At 53.4% G+C, this 16,618-nt stretch overlaps 1 protein-coding gene across 1 annotated transcript in view; it reads left to right on the forward strand.

Annotated features, from left to right (window-relative positions):
- Positions 1-14,109, forward strand: part of dennd4b (DENN/MADD domain containing 4B) — a 30,719-nt gene extending 16,610 nt beyond the window's left edge. The window contains 23 exon segments of the mRNA XM_080501658.1: positions 531-589; positions 837-981; positions 1,072-1,201; positions 1,204-1,246; positions 1,404-1,504; positions 2,409-2,624; positions 2,998-3,143; positions 3,225-3,358; positions 3,444-3,558; positions 4,456-4,662; positions 5,244-5,372; positions 5,496-5,640; positions 5,713-5,868; positions 6,625-6,871; positions 7,442-7,748; positions 8,260-8,364; positions 9,792-9,967; positions 10,077-10,233; positions 10,318-10,557; positions 11,283-11,379; positions 11,472-11,637; positions 12,682-12,740; positions 12,975-14,109. Coding sequence (XP_080357784.1) covers positions 531-589; positions 837-981; positions 1,072-1,201; positions 1,204-1,246; positions 1,404-1,504; positions 2,409-2,624; positions 2,998-3,143; positions 3,225-3,358; positions 3,444-3,558; positions 4,456-4,662; positions 5,244-5,372; positions 5,496-5,640; positions 5,713-5,868; positions 6,625-6,871; positions 7,442-7,748; positions 8,260-8,364; positions 9,792-9,967; positions 10,077-10,233; positions 10,318-10,557; positions 11,283-11,379; positions 11,472-11,637; positions 12,682-12,740; positions 12,975-13,120 — 3,426 coding nt within the window. The 3' untranslated portion in view covers positions 13,121-14,109.
- The last annotated feature ends 2,509 nt before the right edge of the window (positions 14,110-16,618 follow it).

A 16,618-nucleotide genomic window follows, 5' to 3' on the forward strand; every position in this document is an offset into this window, starting at 1 on the left:
CCCAACCCCCCAACCTCCAACCCCCAACCCCCAACTCCCAAACCCCCCAACCCCAAACCCTCCACCCCCCCAACCTCCAACCCCCTGAACCCCCCCAACCCCCCAACCTCCGAACCCCCCAACCCCCGAACCCTAAACCCCAACCCCCAACCCCCAACCCCCAACCCCAAACTCCCAAACCCCCAACCCCCAACCCTCCAACTCTCCAACCCCCTAAACCCTCCCAACCCCCCAACCTGATCCCCCAACCCCCAACTCCCAAACCCTCCAACCCCCCAACCTCCAACCCCCTGAACCCCCCCAACCTCCAACTCCCCGAACCCCCAACCCCCCAACCCCCCAACCTCCCAACCCCTAACCCCAGAATACCCCGCTAGAGAGCAAGTACCGTAATACCCCTCCAATAGCCCTGTAAACCCACTATAACACCCCACCAATACCCCCACAATATTCTAATTAGTGTGTGTGTGTGTGGGTGTGTGTGTGTGTGTGTGTGCGTGTGTGTGTGTGCGTGTGTGCGTGTGTTGCAGCTCTCTCCATATGACAACCTGCTGCTGTGCCAGCCAGTCTCGTCGCCCCTCCCCCTCAGGTCAGTTCCCCTTCAGTCATCCCAACTAACTTCTCCGGATGTCATCACACTGCTAACGTGTGTGTGTGTGTGTGTGTGTGTGTGTGTGTGTGTGTGTGTGTGTGTGTGTGTGTGTGTGTGTGTGTGTGTGTGTGTGTGTGTGTGTGTGTGTGTGTGTGTGTGTGTGTGTGTGTGTGTGTGTGTGTGTGTGTGTGTGTGTGTGTGTGTGTGTGTGTGTGTGTGTGTGTGTGTGTGTGTGTGTGTGTAGTGGCGCGAGCTTCCTGAAGCTGCTGCAGAACCTGGGTCCGGAGAACGCCTGTACGCTGCTGCTGGCCGTCCTGACGGAGCACAAACTGCTTCTGCACTCGCTGAGACCCGACGTCCTGACGTCCGTCAGCGAGGCCCTCGTCTCTGTGAGACACACACACACACACGTTCAAGCAGCGACGTTGCCGCGGTGCGACTGCCGAGTCACGGTTCGATCCCCCCCTCCCCCCCCCCAGATAAGCTTCCCGCTGCGCTGGCTGTGCCCCTACATCCCGCTGTGCCCGCTGCAGATGGCCGATGTGCTGCTGGCGCCGATGCCCTTCATCGTGGGCGTCCACTCCAGCTACTTCGACCTCTACGACCCCCCACCGACGTGGTGTGTGTGGACCTGGACACCAACACCATCTTCCAGTGAGTCGCCACCGCCCGCCACCGCACACACTCCGGAAGATACGTCGGACGACAGCATGACGCACGATAAACACAGTCGTTTCGTGACAATAGTGAAGGTGGGTGATAAACGTAATTTATAATGTGATCGGAGTAAAGGGTCTGAACTGTCGCTCAGGTCGGAGGATAAGAAGCCGTTGTCATGGCGATCGCTACCGAGGAAACACGGAAAGACGCTGTTCAACACCCTCAGTAACCTGAACAAGACCCTGGAGAAGAGTGAGTCACTTGTGAACAGGAAGTTAGCTAGCCGTGACAGCAAGTAGCTAGCAGTTAACAGGAAGTAGCAGCTAGTTTGAAGGAAGTAGCTAGCCGTTAACAGAAGTAGTTAGCAGTTAACAGTAAGTAGCAACTAGTTTTACAGGAAGTAGCAACTAGTTTAAAGGAAGTAGTTAGCAGTTAACAGTAAGTAGCACTAGTTAAGGAAGTAGCTAGCCTTTAACAGGAAGTAGTTAGCAGTTAACAGTAAGTAGCAGCTAGTTTAAAGGAAGTAGCTAGCCGTTAACAGAAATAGCAACCAGTTAAACAGGAAGTAATTAGTAGTAACAGGAACTAGCAACTACTTTAAAGGAAGTAGCTAGCATTAACAGGAAGTAGCAACCAGTTTAATGTAAATAGCAACCAGTTAACAGGAAGTAGCTAGCAGTTACCAGGGAGTAGCAGCTCGTTAACAGAAGTTGCAACTAGTTAACAGGAAGTAGCTAGCCGTTAACAGGAAGTAGTTAACAGTTTAAAGGAAGTAGCAATTCACTAACAGGAAGTTGCAACTAGTTAACAGGAAGTAGTACTAGTTAACAGGAAGTAGCAAATAGTCCCACAGGAAGTAGTAAATAGTTTAAAGGAAGTAGCAATTCAGTAACAGGAAGTTGCCAACTAGTTAACAGGAAGTAGCTAGCCGTTAACAGGAAGTAGTTAACAGTTTAAAGGAAGTAGCAATTCACTAACAGGAAGTTGCAACTAGTTAACAGGAAGTAGTACTAGTTAACAGGAAGTAGCAAATAGTCACAGGAAGTAGTAAATAGTTTAAAGGAAGTAGCAATTCAGTAACAGGAAGTTGCAACTAGTTAACAGGAAGTAGTACTAGTTAACAGGAAGTAGTAACCCCCCCCGTCCCTCTCTGCAGTCTGCACCCCCGGCCAGGAGGAGGCCACACTGGAGTTCCTGCTGACGGACTACGATCAGATCTACCGGCGGCAGAAGCAGCTGGAGCTGGAGATCCAGGAGGCCTTCCTGCGCTTCATGAGCTGCCTGCTGAGGGGCTACAGGAGCTTCCTGCTGCCCATCACCCAGGCCCCCTCCGACAGGGCCACCGACTGCAGCTCCCTCTTCAACCTGCAGGGTACAGAACCACTGCTACACCTGTAGGGTACAGAATCACTGCTCCACCTGTAGGGTACAGAACCACTGCTCCACCTGTAGGGTACAGAATCACTGCTCCACCTGTAGGGTACAGAATCACTCTTCCACCTGTAGGGTACAGAATCATTGTTCCTCCTGTAGGGTACAGAATCACTGTTCCTCCTGTAGGGTACAGGCTCACTGTTCCTCCTGTAGGGTACAGAATCACTCTTCCACCTGTAGGGTACAGAATCACTCTTCCACCTGTAGGGTACAGGCTCACTGATAGAAACGAGACACGGTAACAATCTGAATCTACTTTAAGAAGGAGGTAGGATTCATCAATCTTCCTCCTCCTCCTCTTCCTCCTACAGGCTTCCTGAAGTCTCGCGATCGTACTCAGCAGAAGTTCTTCGGTCAGCTGTCCAGAACTCAGATGTTCACCCAGTTCATCGAGGAATGTTCCTTCGTCAGCGACCGACACGCCTGCCTGGAGTTCTTCGACGAGTGCGTCCAGAAGGTGATGATGGTGGTGATGATGATGATGACGGTGGTGGTGATGACGGTGATGAAGGTGACGGTGGTTTGTCGTGGTGAGCAGGTGGACGTGGAGAAGCCAGAGGAGGTCCGTCTCATCGACCTGGACGAGACCCACAGTGGCGAGCACACCGTCTTCATCATGCCTCCCGAGGAGCCTCAGGAACCCGACGGCTCCGAGAGCCCCGCCCCCTACAGGTCAGCTGACCCGCCGGGTCGTCCCCGCTCGCCGCGGTTCCCCTGCCCTCACGACTGTACCGAGTGTCTCCTGTGTCTCCTCCAGCTATGAGACCTTCCCCTCGCTGAAGCCCGAACTCTTCGACCGGCCTCAAGACCAGCTGAGAGTCCCGGCCAAAGGCAGCGCCCCCAGTAGCCCCGCCCCCCGGCGCACCAAGCAGGTGAGCGGCGCCGCGCTGCCATCGGACCCGATCCCGGTTCAGCTGCCCGAGTTCTCCGACTGCCCATGTTTGAAACTGACTTGACTTGAGAAGAACTGCTGGAACCGGCAGGTCTTTGGTGGAACTCTTTGGAACTGGTTTGTGGACCATTTGTTGATCTTCTGTTGTTCTGGTCTGGACGCTTTTGAGACCGGTTCTGGACTTTCTTCAGATTGGATCAACGCTAGTTCTGAGCTTGATTGGCTCTGGTTTGATGCTTGTTTTTGGACTAGACTGGTTCTGGACTGGTTTCAGACTGGTTCTGAACTGGTTTCAGACTGGTTCTGGACTGGTTTCAGACTGATTCTGGACTGGTTTCAGACTAGTTCTGTACAGTTCTGGATTGGTTTCAGACTGGTTTCAGACTGGTTCTGGATTGGTTTCAGACCAGTTCTGGACCGATTCCCGACTGGCCCTGTCCCTTCAGACTTTGGACTTTGGATCAGGTTTTGGCGTTTTCAGACTGGAACCTGAAAGCTGATTGGTTCTGATTGAGGTCATGTGACTGTAGCTAGCCGTTAGCATTAGCTTCTCAGTGCCCCCCCCCCCCCGCCGTGCCCCCAGACGTCGACGTGGCTTCTTTTACTCTTGGGTTCAGCGTTTGGGAGTCGGGTCCGCTTCGTGTCGCACGCTGACCCAGTTTCTCCCGTTTCCATGGAAACCAGCCGACTGTGCATCATTGCGCTTTAATGACTATCAATATTTCACTGCTCATCAACGATTCCGAGAACAAACGGGAGAGAAAGCAGAAGGACACATGGCTGCGGGAGGCTCACTGACATCCGTCCATCCATCCATCCATCCATCCATCCATCCATCCATCCATCCATGTGTGTGTGTGTGTGTGTGTGTTTCCAGGAGATCAAGCTGGCCCAGAAGCGAGCCCAGAAGTACGCCTCGGTGCCCGACATGTGGTCCAAGTGTCTCCTGGGCCACTGCTACGGCCTCTGGTTCCTCTACCTGCCCACCTTCGTCCGGGCCGAGGGCGCCAAGGTGCGCGCGCTGCACACGGCGTACGACGTTCTCAAGCACATGGAGAACCGCCGGGTGGTTCTGCCGGACGAGGTGAGACTCACAACGTCGGATCCCAGGAGCTGCGTTCAGAATCTGCTGCGTCTGTGTGAGCTGGACTGGCTCCGCCCCCACACACACACACGCCCATCTATGGGGAAGAGGGGGAAGTACTTCCTCTCGTGGCGCCATGTGCCAGAGCAGAGCTGGCTGATTGTGGGAGGAGTCAAAAGAGGGGGGGGGGAGTCTACCTTGATTGTGATTGGCTAAACCCCCCGATGACACTATATAGGGTTTGATTTCTGATTGGCTGCTCGGAGCAACACACTTTTTAAAACCTGGAACAAGCCGGGGAGAGAGAGGACAAACTTTCTTCTCTTCTGCGGCGTCGTTCCAGGTCTGAGGACGATTTGTTCACATGGAAAACTTTTAGGAAGTCAATTTTACACAATATGACTCCTTTAAAGTCCTAGTGAAATGTAAAACACTACTTTGCAAAAAATGATAGTTGGGGTACCTCTTGTAAGGTTCCTCCGACTCTGCCCCTCCACTGTTGTCGCATAACAAAGGTATTTGATGGATGGATGGATGGATGGATGGATGGCTCGTTCACTTTATATCTCGGCGTGTTCCAGGTGTGTTACCGGATCCTCATGCAGCTGTGTGGTCAGTACGGCCAGCCGGTCCTCGCCGTCCGAGTCCTGCTGGAGATGAAGAAGGCCGGAATCACCCCCAACACCATCACCTACGGTTACTACAACAAGGTACACACACAGTGACACACACACACACACACACACACACACACACACACACACACACACACACACACACACTCACACTCACACTCACACTCACACTCACACTCACACTCGCTTTCTCCTCAGGCCGTCCTGGAGAGCAAGTGGCCCTCGACCAATCAGGGTGGCCGGCTCCGCTGGGCCAAGCTGCGGAACGTCCTATTGGCCGTGGCTCAGTTCAGGCAGCCAATCAAGCGGCGGCGGAAGAGCGGCTCCACGGGGTCCCAAGGAGGTCGGCGCCGTTTCAATAGACTTTCGTTTAAACGTCGCGTCGCGCTGGTTGACGGAGTCCTCTGTGTTGCAGAAGTCGGGGCGGAGCCTGAGCCGACGCCCCGCCCCCACTGCGCTCTGATTCGTCAGTCCAGCTGGAGCGGGCTGAGCCAGAGCTCCAGTCACGAGTCGCTGACGGGTTCACTGGTGAAGAGCAGCAGCCTGAGCAGCATGAAGACACCCAGCGACAGTAAGACTCCTCCTCCTCCTCCTCCTCCTCTTCCTCTTCCTCTTCCTCTTCCTCTTCCTCCTCCTTGTCCTCCTCTTCCTCCTCCTCTTCCTCTTCCTCTTCCTCCGCCTCCTCCTCTGCTCCTCCACCACTTCCTCTTCCTCCTCCTCTTCCTCTTCCTCTTCCTCCTCCTCCTCTGCCTCTTCCCCTTCCTCCTCCTCCTCCTCCTCTGCCTCCTCCTCTTCCACCTCCTCCGCTTCCTCTTCCACCTCCTCTTCCTCCTCCTCCTCCTCCTCTGCCTCCTCCTCCACCACCTCCTCTTCCTCTTCCTCCTCTTCCTCCTCCTCCTCCTCTTCCTCTTCCTCTTCCTCTTCCTCCTCCTCTGCCTCCTCTTCGTCCTCTTCCTCTGCCTCCTCTTCCTCCTCCTCCTCCTCCTCTGCCTCCTCCTCCTCTTCCACCTCCTCCTCTTTCTCCTCCTCCTCCTCCTCTTCCACCTCCTCCTCCTCCTCCTCTTCCACCTCCTCCTCCTCCTCTTCCTTCTCTTCCTCTTCCTCTTCCTCTTCCTCTTCCTCTTCCTCTTCCTCTTCCTCTTCCTCTTCCTCCTCGTCCTCGTCCTCTTCCTCTTCCTCTGCCTCCTCGTCCTCTTCCTCTGCCTCCTCCTCCTCTTCCACCTCCTCCTCCTCCTCCTCTTCCGCCTTCTCCTCCTCCTCCTCCTCCTCCTCCTCCTCCTCCTCTTCCACGTTGGACCTGAGTTAATGTCTCCTCTCTGTCCACCAGAGGTCACCCTCCGTCAGAAGACGGTCCTCCGGAGCGCCGGGACCAACGGCTGCAGGGACGCCGTCTCCCGCAAACCCCCTCTGGGACGGAGAGACGCGTCGACGCCTCCCCCCCCGGCGGCGGCGCCCCCCAGTGGCGTCCTGGTCCGCCGCAGCCAGATCTGCCTCTCCAACTTCTACAAGGAGTGTTCTGAGACGGCCGAGCCGGACCCGGACTGCAGCTGCCAGCCGGCGGAGCGGGACGGCAGGTGGGTGTGTCCGGGTTCCCCTGAACGCCTCATGAGTCAGTAGCTTCCATGTACAGAGTTCCCCTGAACGCCTCACGTGTCAGTAGCTTCCATGTTTGCAGGGTTCCCCTGAACGCCTCACGTGTCAGTAGCTTCCATGTTTGCAGGGTTCCCCTGAACGCCTCACGTGTCGGTAGCTTCCGTGTTTACAGAGTTCCCCTGAACGCCTCACGTGTCAGTAGCTTCCGTGTGTACAGAGTTCCCCTGAACGCCTCATGAGTCAGTAGCTTCCATGTTTACAGGGTTCCCCTGAACGCCTCATGTGTCAGTTGTTTCCATGTTTACAAAGTTCCCTTGAACACCTCATGAGTCAGTTGCTCCCATGTTTACAGAGTTCCCCTGAACACCTCATGTGTCAGTTGCTCCCATGTTTACAGAGTTCCCCTGAACACCTCACATGTCAGTAGCTTCCATGTTTACAGGGTTCCCCTGAACGCCTCGCGTGTCAGTAGTTATAAGGTTCCCCTTCAGGGGCTGCAGGAGATTCCAGCTTCAGTTCTGTTCACGGTCCGACTCTATTTCCTGTTCCAGGTCCGCCGGTCCGAGGGACTCCGCCGGCAGGAGCAAAGCCGTGGACGAGAACTACAACAACGTGTCCTCGCCGAGCCGGGGGGGGCTGGCGGGGAAGCTGCAGCAGCTGCTCACGCCCACCAGGCACCGAGTGTCGGTACGCCGCGCCGCCAGCGTGGACGACCGGCGGCCCGGAGGCGGCGGAGGAGGAGGAGGAGGAGGAGGAGGAGGAGGACGAAGAGTGTCGGAGCAGAGGCCGTCCAGGAAGGCCCAGGTGGCCGAGACTCTGCTGAAGGCCAAGGAGAGGCTGGTCAGCGCCACCTCGGAGGTGAACCTTCTGTCACGGGTCGGATTCGTGTTTTTCTGAAATGAAAACGCGAAAAAACGATGCGTTTAGACGGGGCCTCGGTCAGAAACTCGTGGAAGTTTGTCAGATTTCTGGAAAATAATTTAATATCGAACAACAAGTTCATGGAAATCTTGTTGAATTAAAACATGCGCGTTTACAGGGTTCCCCTGAACGCCTCACTCGTCAGTAGCGTCGGTATTTACAGAGTTCCCCTGAACGCCTCACAAGTCAGTAGCTTCCGTGTTTACAGAGTTCCCCTGAACGCCTCACGTGTCAGTAGCTTCCATGTTTACAGAGTTCCCCTGAACGCCTCATGAGGCAGCAGCTTCCATGTTTACAGGGCTCCCCTGAACGCCTCACGTGTCAGTAGTTTCCATGTTGACAGAGTTCCCCTGAACGCCTCATGTGTCAGTAGCTTCCATCTTTACAGGGTTCCCCTGAACACACCACATGCCCTCTGACCTTCTGTCTCCACGTCGTCGTCTTTCAGAGCTCGTTGTCTGTCGGCAGCGACCTGGACCTGACGGAGGCGCCCAGTCCGGCGTACCCCCTGCGGAGGTCGTGGGACGCCAACCAGGAGGGGGCGGGGATGGAGGTAATCGTTGGAATAAGAATACATACTCACGAGTCAGGAGCTTCCATGTTTACAGAGTTCCCCCGAACGCCTCGCGAGTTGGTAGCTTCCATGTTTACAGAGTTCCCCTGAACGCCTCGCGAGTCGGTAGCTTCCATGTTTGCAGAGTTCCCCTGAACGCCTCATGAGTCGCTAGCTTCCATGTTTACAGAGTTCCCCTGAACGCCTCGTGAGTCGGTAGCTTCCATGTTTACAGAGTTCCCCTGAATGCCTCACGAGTCAGTAGCTGCCATGCTTACAGAGTTCCCCTGAACGCCTCACGTGTCAGTAGCTTCCATGTTTACAGAGTTCCCCTGAACGCCTCACGAGTCGGTAGCAACCATGTTTACAGAGTTCCCCTGAACGCCTCGCGAGTCGGTAGCTTCCATGTTTACAGGGTTCCCCTGAACGCCTCACGAGTCAGTAGCTTCCATGTTTACAGGGTTCCCCTGAACGCCTCACGAGTCAGTAGCGACCATGTTTGCAGAGTTCCCCTGAACGCCTCACGAGTCAGTAGCTGCCATGTTTACAGGGTTCCCCTGAACGCCTCGCGAGTCGGTAGCTTCCATGTTTACAGAGTTCCCCTGAACGCCTCGCGAGTCGGTAGCTTCCATGTTTACAGAGTTCCCCTGAACGCCTCGCGAGTCGGTAGCTTCCATGTTTACAGAGTTCCCCTGAACGCCTCACGAGTCGGTAGCTTCCATGTTTACAGAGTTCCCCTGAACGCCTCGCGAGTCGGTAGCTTCCATGTTTACAGAGTTCCCCTGAACGCCTCGCGAGTCGGTAGCTTCCATGTTTACAGAGTTCCCCTGAACGCCTCACGAGTCGGTAACTTCCATGTTTACAGAGTTCCCCTGAACGCCTCGCGAGTCGGTAGCTTCCATGTTTACAGAGTTCCCCTGAACGCCTCACGAGTCGGTAGCTTCCATGTTTACAGAGTTCCCCTGAACGCCTCACGAGTCGGTAGCTTCCATGTTTACAGAGTTCCCCTGAACGCCTCGCGAGTCGGTAGCTTCCATGTTTACAGAGTTCCCCTGAACGCCTCGCGAGTCGGTAGCTTCCATGTTTACAGAGTTCCCCTGAACGCCTCACGAGTCGGTAGCTTCCATGTTTACAGAGTTCCCCTGAACGCCTCGCGAGTCGGTAGCTTCCATGTTTACAGAGTTCCCCTGAACGCCTCGCGAGTCGGTAGCTTCCATGTTTACAGAGTTCCCCTGAACGCCTCACGAGTCGGTAGCTTCCATGTTTACAGAGTTCCCCTGAACGCCTTGCGAGTCGGTAGCTTCCATGTTTACAGAGTTCCCCTGAACGCCTCACGAGTCGGTAGCTTCCATGTTTACAGAGTTCCCCTGAACGCCTCACGAGTCGGTAGCTTCCATGTTTACAGAGTTCCCCCCCCTCGCCACCAGGTCCTGATGTCGAGCTGCTCGCTGTGCCGGAGCTGCAGCTCTCTGGTGTACGACGAGGAGATCATGGCCGGCTGGACGTCCGACGACTCCAACCTCAACTCGTCCTGCCCGTTCTGCTGCGCCTCCTTCGTGCCGTTCCTCAACGCCGAGGTCTGCGACCTCGGACCCGTCAGCAGGTACTGGATGAGTTTCCTTCCTGCCGCCCGGGGAACTTCACAATAAAAGCAGCGGATGTTCGTCCAACCAGATGAGAACCAAACCTTCTTCCGCGGCTCCCCCCCACAGTGCGGAGCGCAGCAACTGGAACCTGGAGGACGAGGTGCAGAGCGCGGCGCGGCCCCCCGGTGGTCACGAGGCGTCACTGCGGCCGCAGTGCAACGGCCTGAACGAGGACTCCGGCTCCGAGACCAGCAGCTACTCCGAGACCAGCAGGACCACCACGGTAAGGACCAGAACCAGAACCAGGAGAACTCTGATCCTGCTGATGTCACTGGATGACCTCATAGGCTCCTCCCCCCCTCCTCAGGGCTCCTCCCAGGCCGGACCTCCTCAGGTGAGCGTGCCGTACCTGAGTCCCCTGGTCCTGAGGAAGGAGCTGGAGAGTCTCCTGGAGAACGAGGGGGACGCGGTCCTGGCCCAGGACCAGTTCCTGGACAGTCACTCCATCATCTTCTGGAACCTGGTCTGGTTCTTCCACCGACTCGTCCTGCCCAACAACCTGCTGCAGCTGGTCCGCGCCTCGCCGCTGGTCAGCCACTTCTCTCAGGTACCTGGTCCGGCCCCTGTGGACCCCTGTGGACCCCCGTGGCCCATGTGGCCCCCCGTGGCCCCTGTGGACCCCTGTGGCCCCTGTGGACCCCGGTGGGCCCCTGGGATTCCTGTGGCCCCCCGTGGCCCCTGTGGACCCATGTGGCCCCTGTGGACCCCGGTGGGCCCCTGTGATTCCTGTGGCCCCCCGCGGCCCCTGTGGACCCCTGTGGCCCCATGTGGCCCATGTGGCCCATGTGGCCCCTGTGGCCCCATATGGCCCCATGTGGCCCCTGTGGATCCCCGTGGACCCCGGTTGGCCCCTGTGATTCCTGTGGCCCCATGTGGCCCCTGTGGCACATTTGCAGCCTTCAGTTGCCGTACAGTGACACCTAGTGGCGGGGTTTGATACGTGATATTGCAAATGCAGTTTAGTTCGCCTCCGTTGTCACGGTAACGCAACTCGACTCAACTTTATTTCTAAAGCGCTTTGAGCAGCCGTAGCTGAGACGAAGTGCTGTGCGTTGAAATAAAAATATAAGAGGCAAAATAAAAACATGAAAACAATAAAAACAATAGCAAAAAAAAAAAAAAGTGAGAGCAGTAAAAACAAGTAAACAATCAGGTGGTAAAACAATAAACAGAACATAAAACAATAAAACCAGAGCAGAGTCTCACGCTGAGATCAAAGCCAAAGAATAAAAGGGGTTTTAAGACGAGTTTTAATCTGAGAGCGTTCGACAGGCGGAGAACTCGACGGTGAGAGTCCGGCTGCTCTGGGACACGTTGACCCCCGACACGGACCAGTGGCCCCCCCTCTACGTGTTGTGGAGGATCCACAGTAAGACACACACACACACACACACACAGTGGACGCCCCCGCCGCAGTGAGGCTTACAGCCGCTCCCTGTTGTTCGCCCTCCCGTCCACCAGGCGGCGTCCCCATGAGGAACCACAGCTGGCGGCGGCACAACCACCCGTTCACGCTGGCCTTCCTGGAGGAGGTGCTGCGCTGGGTCGGCATGAACGAGGTGCACAAGGCCGTCGCGCTCTTCCTGGAGACCGTGGCCAAGCAGCCGGGAGCGCCGCGGGTGCAGAGGTAAGCCCCGCCCACCCTGGACACTGAGCCCCGCCCCCCCGGACACTAATTTAAAAAAAAAAAGACAGTTTTAAATACATTACAGTCGTTCCAATTTGCTTTTATGGAGAAAATAGAAAAGCCTAACATCCACATGAGCAGCAGGTGAGTTTGTGACTGTGGAAAGAAAAACTCCCCCAACAGGGAGAAACTTTGTAGAAACCAGAGGTGGGGGAGGAGGGGAGGGGAGGAGAGGAGAGGAGAGGAGAGGAGAGGAGAGGAGAGGAGAGGAGAGGAGAGGAGAGGAGAGGAGAGGGGAGGGGAGGGGAGGGGAGGGGAGGGGAGGGGAGAGGAGAGGAGCATACAATACCCTTGTCAGTGCTACATACATTTTTTTTTCTTTTTAATAACACAGTAATCACAGTGATCTAAACAACAGAGCAAAAACCAAAATAATCACAACAATTATAACAAAAGCAAGAACACAAGGACACAAAACAAAGAACAAAAAAAACACTGTCACTCACTGGTTAACTAACTCATTTAAACTAGTTTACAGGCTCAGTAACTAGTTTACAGGGTCTGTCACTGGTGTATTAACTGATTTAAAGGGTCACTAACTAGTTTACAGGGTCACTAATTAGTTTGCAGGGTCACTCACTAGTTTACAGGGTCAGTCACTGGTTAAGTGACTGATTTCAACTAGTTTACAGGGTCACTAACTAGTTTACAGGGTCAGTCACTGGTTAAGTAACTGATTTCAACTAGTTTACAGGGTCACTAAGTAGTTCACAGGGTCACTCACTGCGTAACTAAATGATTTAACGGGTCATTAACAAGTTTATAAGGTATCAAACGGTTAATAGGCTCACTCTGTGTGTGTGTGTGTGTGTGTGTGTGTGTGTGTGTGTGTGTGTGTGTGTGTGTGTGTGTGTGTGTGTGTGTGTGTGTGTGTGTGTGTGTGTGTGTGTGTGTGTGTGTGTGTGTGTGTGTGTGTGTGTGTGTGTGTGTGTGTGTGTGTGGAACGCCCCCCTGGTGTTACCTCTGCCTGTCTGTGTGTTTCAGGAGTCTGTACAGAGAGTTCCTCTTCCTCACCCTGGCTGCGATGGGAAAAGATCACATCGGTAAGAGAAAACTTTAAAAAAAAATAATTATTAAAGCTTTAGCAACATGACTTGGTTTTGAAAATGAGCTTTTAAGATTTCATCTACGCAAAAAAAACATTTAAAAAGTTCAAACAAAAAAAAAAACAAATTAAGTAGGTTTGTGTGTTTTTATTGAAGCTTTTAAATCTGACCCCCCCCCCCCCTCCCCCCCCTCAATCACGCCCGTCTCTCTATCGCCCCCCCGCCGTGCAGCGACGTTTGATAAGCGCTACAGGACGGCGTTCTCCCGCCTGTCGGGTTCTCTGGGTCGAGACGAGCTGCAGAAGAAGCGAGTTCTTCCTCCGAGTCCCAAAACCGTCGACTGCAGACGGAGTTTCCACCCGCCACTGGAGTGCTGAGGCCCCGCCCCCCTCCTCCACTGGAGTGCTGAGGCCCCGCCCCCTCCTCCACTGGAGTGCTGAGGCCCCGCCCCCTCCTCCACTGGAGTGCTGAGGCCCCGCCCCCTCCTCCACTGGAGTGAGTGTCTAGGCCCCGCCCACTAATCCACTGGAGTGAGTGACTAGGCCCCGCCCACTAATCCACTGGAGTGAATGCTGAGGCCCCGCCCCCTCCTCCACTGGAGTGAGTGTCTAGGCCCCGCCCACTAATCCACTGGAGTGAGTGTCTAGGCCCCGCCCCCTCCTCCACTGGAGTGAGTGACTAGGCCCCGCCCCCTCCTCCACTGGAGGGAGTGCTGAGGCCCCGCCCCCTCCTCCACTGGAGTGAGTGCCTAGGCCCCGCCCCCTCCTCCACTGGAGTGAGTGCCTAGGCCCCGCCCACTAATCCACTGGAGTGAGTGCTGAGGCCCCGCCCCCTCCTCCACTGGAGTGAGTGCCGAGGCCCCGCCCCCTCCTCCACTGGATTGCCTAGGCCCCGCCCCTTAATCCACTGGAGTACTGAGGCCCCGCCCCTTAATCCACTGGATTGCCGAGGCTCCGCCCCCTCTTCCATGGAATGTGAAGGCCCCGCCCCCTCACCAATTGAGTGCCGAGAGGCCACGCCCCCTCTTCTATTGGAGCGCTAAGAAAGACGCCGCCCTCTCTCCTCCTGGAGTCTTGAGGCCCCGCCCCCTCTTCTCCTAGAGTGCGGAGTCCCCGCCCCCTCACCAGGACAGTGCTGAGAGAGGCTACGCCCCCTCCTTTCAGACTTTAAACAGCCTTGCAGAAGCTCCTCCCCCCCCCCACGACTGGTTCCTGACGTCTCCAGGTTTCACGTCACGTCAGGAATCAAACCTGAGAAACTCCACGAAAACTGTTGGGAAACGCCGACGTGGTTCTTTGTGTCGTCGGCTTGTAAAACAGCAGAAATGTAGCATTGTGGGAGAAACTGTCAACTGCCTCACGGGAAACCCCCCCACCCCCACCCTCACTAACCCCCCACCCTCACCCCCCCCCCCCCCCCCCCCCCCTCCTGCAAAAACGACAAATTTGGACTTTTAAAGACAAAGAAAAGGGAAAATTTTCCAACAGAAGAATCTTTATTTTTGACCTCTGGTTGGTCGTTGGAACTGGAAACGACGGGAAGTGACGTCCTTCACTCTGAACCTCCATCAACTTCCTGTCGGGGTCGGGGGGGGTGAGGCGGGGGGGGGGGGGGGGTTGGGGGCGTCAGTTTGTAACCAGCTGTTTGATGTGAAAGCTGGACGAGGCGTCCGGGTGTCGCTCCGGCTCTCTAAAGTGTAAAATGTGTACGATAATAAAGCGAGTTATTTATGTGTTTACGGTCGCCGTGAAGCTCCTCGGATTGAAAGACGGAAACAAAAAAAAACCGGAACCGAACTTCAGTTGCAGATTTCACTTTCAGGGAAAAAAAAAACGGATTAAAAGGAACAGGAGTTTGATTTACTTTGAAATTGCTTCCTGCGTCTCCCCAGTCACAAATTCAAACTTCCTTGTTTGATATCGACGCTTTGAAAGATTCCACTTATTTTGACGGGAAACGTTGACGAGCTCCACTCTGCTCTCTTCTGATTGGCTGGTGACATCACTTGCCCCGCCCATCGGCCAGGGGACGAAAAAAAAAACATACCATGAGACAAAATTTATTCAGAATACAATTCAATGAAGGATTTCAAAATAAAAGTTGATTTCCTGTCATCTTTTTTTTTTTTTCCCCTAAATTCCGATGTGTCAGTCTTAAATCTGAAATCAGAAGCTGCTCCCTTCAAAATAAAAGCAGGATTGAAATTAAATTCATATTGCTTTAAGAAAAAAAAAAAAGGCAATTTTTAAAAACGGGAATTTTTTTTCCTCACATCTGCAATAATGGGATGTTTAGGAGATTTTTTTTTTTTTAAACTCAAAAATATTTATTACGTTTCACTTCATTGTTACGTGTCGTTCCTTTGTGCTTCATTGTGTTTCGTTATTCTTCACGTCTTGTTTCAGTTCAGAACGACGCGAGTTTCTCGATCAAACCGGCTTCTGGGTTCCAAACACAAAAGGTCTGGTACCTTTAGGGGGCGCCAGAGAACACAGGCTTTTGTTTGATCTAGAACAGATAGAAAACTGGATTTCAAACTGCTCCGATGACATTTATAAAAGGGATCAAAGACGACGTTTGGCTTTTAAAAATTTCACATGAACACAATGTTTACTGGAGCAAAACTTTTAGTTTCCGCAGTATGAAGGCAAATTTTTAGTAAATCAACCTAAACTTTTTTTTAAAACAAAGCAGTGATGTCGCGTTCATGATGATGTCCTTTTGCTTCATTATGTGTCTTTGTGTCGCGTCACATTTTACGTTATGCTGCATTTTGTTCCGCTGCGTTGTGATTTAAAAGTTTGTCCTAAAACCAACCAATCAGATCGCGTGAGCCTTTTTAGCTTTGGTAAAAAAAAATTCCAGCAACGTTTTCGATCTTTAATCCGTTTTTGACGTTTTTGACTCCCTCTTTTTATTTTTTTTATTATTATTTTTTTACTTAATGATGAACAAGGCCAGCAGATTTGTTTGTAGTGGAGGGGGCGTGTCTGTAGTGGAGGGGGCGTGTCCCAGAGTTGACAAAGAAGTTCAGGAAACGACGTGTGATGTCACAAGGAAGGGGGCGGGGCTTAGGGATGGAAACTATTTCTATTGACCGACTACTCAAACACTGATTCTACTCATGTTTTACAGACTTTCCCCCCTTTGAAGGAACTGGATCTTTTTTTTAATGCACAAATTAAAGATTCTCCGAGTTTTGATGAATTCAGTTTGTAGTTCTGGTCCTGACGGAGACGCTTTCTGTCTCTGTCTCTGTCTGTCTCTCTGAGACTTCAGCCCCCCCCCACCCCCCCCCCCCTGCAGCTCAGAAAGTTTGTTTTCAATAAACTTTATTTGTATTTTATGGAGGACAGACGTTGGCCTCCCGCTGCTGCCGTTTTATTTTCTGACTGTGAATCTGTTGGACGTCTGAGGCGACGGTAGGATTTGCGCTGTGGCGTCCCGGTCGCTCACTTTCTCCGGCGGCTTTGTGGAGACGTGTATTTAAAGCGGAATATTGTGTTTGCTGTTGTAATTTATATTTGCCGGTGTTTTCAGTTGGAAATGTTTGAATTTTTTTTTTTTAAATAAAAACAAAATAACTAAAGACATGGGTGTTTTCTTGTATGCCGCTTTTTTGCTCTTTTTAAGCATGAAAAATATTCAGATTGTCTTTAGTTGATTCGTTATAACTGTGGTAACTCGTTCTTCTGCACATGCTCAGTAGAGACGACCAGAACGAAGGTTCCTCTGTGGTGTTATGACTCCATATTCTCCTGGACTTTTATTTTGACAGTCAACGTAATAACAGTCCAAACATGGTTGAATGTGCTCCCATTATTAATGTTTAGAGCCCTTTGATCTCTGCCTGTGTGCCCTTTCATCACAGAAAA

This window comes from Blennius ocellaris, assembly GCF_963422515.1.
Source record: "Blennius ocellaris genome assembly, chromosome: 8".
In the NCBI taxonomy this organism is placed as follows: Eukaryota; Metazoa; Chordata; class Actinopteri; order Blenniiformes; family Blenniidae; genus Blennius; species Blennius ocellaris.